Here is a 6,123-nt window from a genome sequence, read left to right on the forward strand (position 1 = left end):
CAATTACATTTATCAAGGTGATTTATTTCTGAATGATTTATCAGAACGAACACACCATACTTAAAACTTATTATTGTTTTGCAATAATTGCATGTTGCTATGCATTTTAATACTTTGTAATTTTCTAGGATGACACCACGTTTTGGATGTTTGTCTAGTAAGACGTACCAATGCCTGGACACGTACCTATGTCTGGACATCTTTATCATTTTAGTTCTTAAATAAATTATAACGCGAATAAAAATTAAAGAATCAAAGCTAAAAATATCTTTCTTGTATCGTATTTTTATCTTTGATTTTAATTCGCGTTATATATTTATATAAAAACTAAAATGATAAAGGTGTCCAGACATAGGTCTTAAGTGTCCCGACATTGGTACATTTACCTTACTGTTACGTTATGTATATCGCATAAGTGATCTTTAGTTCTTGCATTCTATAACTTTTCGAAACAATTATTCCACAATGATTACACTTTACTGAATCAGAATTTTTTTTCTGTACAATGTTTTCGGTACAATGTTAACATTTATATTGAGTTTTGTGTTGTGTGGGCGTTTATCTCAAGAAATAAAGAAAACAATTTTAAAATATTATACATATATATTATTAAGATATCTATGTAACAGTATAAACTTACAATTAAACTATCTAATTATTAACTATTTTACATTAAACAACAACATTAAAAAAATTAATAACTATTACAGCAGAAACAATAACTCCTATCATTGACATCATTGTTCTAATTGATTTTCTTCACTTTTTATTACGTTTTCTATGGAGAGTTCGGGAAAAACTTAAAAAATTAAGGTCGATTAATTTTAATTATTTTTAAATGTAGTCCGCCTTTTGGCGCTAATAGGAATGCTCGAGGATTGTTTACGTAGGGTATTGTAGTTTTCTCGCAAGTTTCGACTTTGTAGTTTCGTAATATCTTTACAAGTCCAACTTTACTCTGATAAACGGCGAAGCGAGCTCCTGAAAGTAAGAAAACAATAATGATATTGATCAGATTAAAGTTTTCGATCAAAAATACTTTTCAGTTGGAAAATATGTAATAAAAATATTTTCCAATTGGAAAATATTTTTTTGCGCAAAAAGAAATAAAAAGTGATTTTAAATCATTTCACTATACCAATGCAATTTCTTGGCCCGTCGCCGAAAGGTAGATAAAACATTGGGTGCCTGCTCTGCACAGCATCCTCATTAAATCTTTCTGGATCGAAGACATCTGGCTTTGGATAAATATCCGGATCTCGCTGAATCGCGTATGCAGGAATCCATATTCTTTGATTTTTCGGTATACTAACTTTAGTACCATCGAAAGTATAACTCGACATGGATTCTCTCATAAGAACTGTCACTGGTGGATATTTTCGTAATGTTTCTGCATGCATTAAGAATAGTGTCAAATTATGGAAATATTGAAAAACTACAATTAGATTAAAGTTTACTAGCCGTGGGATCATATTAGATTATTAGATTATCGCTGAATATTATTCTTCAAACGACATACCTTTGAAAACTTTATCTAAATAATCCATTTTTTTAATATCATCGTACATTAAATCTTTGCCATGTTTCGCATACATCTCGTCAATTTCTTCACATATTCTGAAACTTTATCTAAGAAAAGCAACATAAGCTTGATTTGAATATTTACTGATTCTTTAGGTAAGAATATGAAATACTTGGCTGTATAGAACAACATTCTTCTAGGTTAGGAGGTTTTCGTGCGCGGTCCGGAGGGGTACAGTTTAGAATATTAAAATTCCTGTCATCAGGTGGACTCGAACTCCGGTTCCTCGTGGTTATGAGTCTGATACTTTATTACTAGGCCACATCTCTGATTATATTCTTAGTGCTGCAGTATCTAGTTTTGACAGAAGTGATTCATTGATTTCAAGTATATTCTGTAAACTTTATCTAAGAAAAGCCACATAAGCTTGATTTGAATATTTACTGATTCTTTAGGTAAGAATATGAAATACTTGAAATCAATGAATCACTTCTGTGAAAACTAGATACTGCAGCACTAAGAATATAATCAGAGATGTGGCCTAGTGATAAAGTGTCAGACTCATAACCACGAGGAACCGGGTTCGAATCCACCTGAGGACAGGAATTTTTATATTCTAAACTGTACCCCTCCGCACCGCGCACGAAAACCTCCTAACCTACATTCCACTTAGGAACTAAAGAATTAAAGAAAATTAAATAAATAAAAATAATATTAATTGTAATCCTCAAGAATACAAATTCTTTTTTGAAGTAAACGATTATTCTAGATGAATAAAATTTTACTTGATTCAAATAACGGATAAACTTCTCTCAAGAAAATGTGATATCTTTATTGAAGTATATGCTTCTCTTCCGTGGACTCTATATTGTAAGTAAACAGAATGTTCGTATTAATTTAATATTCTTGTTTCAAGTACTAAACTTGCTAAGATCTAGAATATGTTTTGAGTAAATGTGATACTTATGACGACTTTATGGTAGATTTGCTCATATATGAACTTATCAAATACTTGAAGCAAGTAATATTAACTTGTAGGTAGTATATATTTTTCTGTGTGTAAATTGTCCTGTACTTTTTTATTTAATGCTAACTCATAGAGCGCATTGCTAATAGTTGTTGACGAAGTTTCAAAGCCAGCAGCGAAAAATACGAACGCTTGGGCAGCTATTAAACTATCTGTCAAATCTAAAATGTAATTTATTTATTACCATTTAATTCTTTATTAGATTATATAATCACTCAACCAACTCACACACATAATAAATTCATTATTTTCAAAGTTATATTATGTCAAAATTCGGCAATAAGAACAAATTGTTGTTATAAAAGTAAAAGTTAACTTTACTTTATTGTGATTCATAAAATTATTTTAAACTAGTGTGCAAACTGGTATGGAATTTCTATGTGAAAGATAGTCCTATGACAGATAAAAGTAATATATATAAATATATAGATACATACCAATATCGCCCAATTTATCTGGATTTTTCTTTAATTCGCGCAACATATCAACGAAATCGTGTCTAGTGATATTATTCGTTTCTCTGTAGTCCATAGTCTCCACGATAACGCGCGTGAAGAATTTGGTGACTTCTGTTTGCGGTAGGACGTACGCGGACAACTCGTAAAGCCACGGAAACATTTGTCTCATTCTGAATCGTAATGTATTTCTCCAAGACGGATTAAATATTTGTCTTCCCATCTTGCGAAATTCACTGTCTTCGTCCGACAAAGCGTTCATCTCGATGCCGAAGGCGCAGCTGCCGATAACGTCGGTCGTATATTTGGCCGTCAACTCGCGGCATTCTACAGGTTCATCTCTGCTCGCTACTTTTTCCATGTATTGGACGAGGTGGTCAGCGCATTCGGATATTAAGGAGAACATCTCCTTCAGTCTACCGGATGTAAAAACAGGCGACAGTCTCGTTCTCAACGGTCGCCATCTCTTCGGCTCCAAAGCGAAAAGATGTTGCGACAGCGGATCGGCCTGTGACAAAGATATAGAATTGTAATCGAGTAAATTTAAAATTAAGAACTACTAACTTACAAAGACTTGTATAAAGCTCTTGGAGATACATCTCATATTTTTAATAACTTTTTGTCATGCGAAAATTATAGAAGTGTAATATTATGTGAATCTTTCAAAATCATGCGCCGTGTATGTATTTATATATTTTCTGGATATACTTAAATATAATAGCTTAAAATATTCTCACCTTTTTGAAAGTGGGTAGTCCTCTGTTAGCAAATGTGGAGAAATCTTTGATAAGGATATCCTTAATTAAATCTGGATTTTTTACAATAAGAATTGGAGTTGTTCTAGCGAATATCCCAATCATTGGTTCATCTTTATACTCGTTATATAATTTTGTCGTATAATCGCCTATAGATAAATTATTAAACATAATGTCTTTAAAATTGCCGAATCCTGGTGTCGGTTGCGGACCACGAACGTCACGTGACTTCCAAAAGTCGAAAGTTGACGTGAGGTAATAATAAAGAGCGATAATTACGGCGGCGATGCCGCACAGAATTTCGAAGGGTTCCATTGTTCAACAATCGTCGATCAGTTATCACGAATGATCTTTACTGAAAGAAAAAAAAAACATTTGGTTACATAAACGTCCTATAGTGTTGAAATTATAAAGTTCAATGAAATACTATCAGAATGCATCTTTAACAAGTCATGAGTTTAAATTACATTTGATGACTATTATTCTTAAATTAATATTGAATTAGAGAAAACTTTAATTTAGCGTGCCTTCTGGAGATACCTGGAGAAGAAGCGTTTTTTTTAATTTATAAAATACTTTAAATATTCAAATGTATTATGCAATATTGATATTGACAGTTTCAATAATCTAAATTCGTTGATACATTGACTGTTCCAAATTGATACCTTATCAGTCTTATCACTCTGGTATCACAGATATCGTTTCCTTCGTATTATATGTTAGTCAAAGTATCTCATTTTTGATATTTTGCAACTAACGACTAAATAACTGACTTGTACTTAAATATTAATTATTAAGAAGTATTACATCTCTCATTGTCAGTCTTATCTTTTATGACGCTAATGCGAAATATAATAAGGTAATCTGAAGACGTTCGTCTGGAAAAAAAACTTTAGAACGAATTAATACTTGCACAAATGCACAACCAACGTTGCGTCATCAAAATTAGAAAAATTACTGAATGAGGAAAAAAGTTGGTACATAATACGCACAATTACTTCTCAATATAGCGCGCTTTAATACATGCAAATCGTCTTGAAATCTAAGGCGAAGAATTTATCGCCGGACAAATAAGATTTTTTTATAAATTTAATTTGATGACCACGCAATCTGTTACGTGGCGATTATTTACATTTCGCTCGCTTGTCACTTAATATTTTCCACGATACTGGAGTAGAAAAAAAAAACGAATAAACGTGAAACGAGAGATCGTTCTATCGTTTTACAATCCAAGCCCGTCCTCGACCTCGAGCGGTGCATGGTACATCTAGTAGCGGCAGTGGGGATAAAGTATGAGAGGTATAGCAGTCACAGACCCGTCAATGTTACTTTGATGACGACATTATTCAATACATGAACGAATGACTGAATGCAGCACATGTAACGTACGCACGATGCAAAGTAAACCATTGTTCAGGGATTGAGAGGCTCGTTGATAACGCTTGACTTATGTAACGTATATGATGTAATACTTCCGAGATAAAATAAATAATACTGTCAATAGCATCGGTATCAATATCGTTTCATCCATCGCGCAATAACGTTTCGGAAAGTAGAAAATATTGCGTCGAAAAAGTCGCGAGATCGATTCCTCTCCGCTTCGTAGCGATTCCGGTGGTTTCTTCGCTGATGATGATGATGATGATAAATAAACATGCGATGAAGTGATTTCTTTCAACACATATTCGATGATGAAATTACAGAATGTTTCTTTTTTTTTCTTTCTGAAATTCGACGTTGGTACAAGCAACGAACGTGACATACCTGAACGCGGATGGCGGTGCGACGTAATTGCATCTCCGGGAGATATATTGCGCTGTGTACCAGCTCGCGTCGGCTCGTAAGTGAATGTGTAGCACGCAACGTTGTAACTGGAGATTCAACCAACCGTCGCCGTCTAGATCGTGTGGAATTATAAGCGCCAGCGCCCTAGAGTAGGAGAGTATGTGGACAAGTATGTGATGACTCACGATGAATTGTGGAAACGGTATCTGCAAGATTTATCTCCCTCCGACGCATCTAGTGTGCCTTAATTATCGTGACTCTGCAAGTAGCGATACTAGAAAAAGTCGATTAGATAACATCATGTTACACTTACTTAATATACATATGTATGTTAACATGCAGATTTCGGTGCTGAGCTTTTGACCGTTTTGTTTAATCATATTGCGAATAAATGCATCGATTAAGTTAAATATATAGCGAAAACATTTTCCTTTAAGATGATCTATTCTGTGCTCCTTTCGGCTGTACAATTAGCCGCAATTGAGCGAAATATAAAGGAATTACAGGACCTTGTTCAAGAAGCGAGAGAGAACAAGGAATCGCCGCGGATATTAATTTTGCGGTAACGAAAAACTCTCG

At 33.7% G+C, this 6,123-nt stretch overlaps 1 protein-coding gene across 1 annotated transcript; it reads right to left on the bottom strand.

Moving 5' to 3' along the window:
- Positions 1 to 583: 583 nt before the first annotated feature.
- On the bottom strand, positions 584 to 5,685 carry LOC139786100 (probable cytochrome P450 6a14). The gene is made up of 7 exons (XM_071725256.1): positions 5,524 to 5,685; positions 3,742 to 4,114; positions 2,987 to 3,512; positions 2,582 to 2,710; positions 1,520 to 1,612; positions 1,139 to 1,390; positions 584 to 981 (listed from the first exon to the last, which is right to left on the bottom strand). Exons 2-7 carry the CDS (start codon positions 4,072 to 4,074, stop codon positions 809 to 811), a joined length of 1,506 nt encoding a protein of 501 aa, XP_071581357.1. The 5' UTR covers positions 4,075 to 4,114; positions 5,524 to 5,685; the 3' UTR covers positions 584 to 808.
- Positions 5,686 to 6,123: the final 438 nt, after the last annotated feature.

The sequence above is a fragment of the Temnothorax nylanderi genome, unplaced genomic scaffold, assembly GCF_030848795.1.
Source record: "Temnothorax nylanderi isolate EJ_2023f unplaced genomic scaffold, tnyl_v1.0 TNYL_tig0955_pilon, whole genome shotgun sequence".
NCBI lineage: Eukaryota > Metazoa > Arthropoda > Insecta > Hymenoptera > Formicidae > Temnothorax > Temnothorax nylanderi.

What these genes read in the sequence shown, in the direction of transcription:
- LOC139786100 (XM_071725256.1), bottom strand. Translation starts at nt 4,074, where the DNA reads ATGGAACCCTTCGAAATTCTGTGCGGCATCGCCGCCGTAATTATCGCT. An exon ending in AAAAGTACAGGACAATTTAC is followed by an intron (nt 1,613 to 2,581) that starts ACACAGAAAAAT and finishes GTTTCAGAATAT; the next exon opens with GTGAAGAAATTGACGAGATG. An exon ending in CGGGCCAAGAAATTGCATTG is followed by an intron (nt 982 to 1,138) that starts GTATAGTGAAAT and finishes TCTTACTTTCAG; the next exon opens with GAGCTCGCTTCGCCGTTTAT.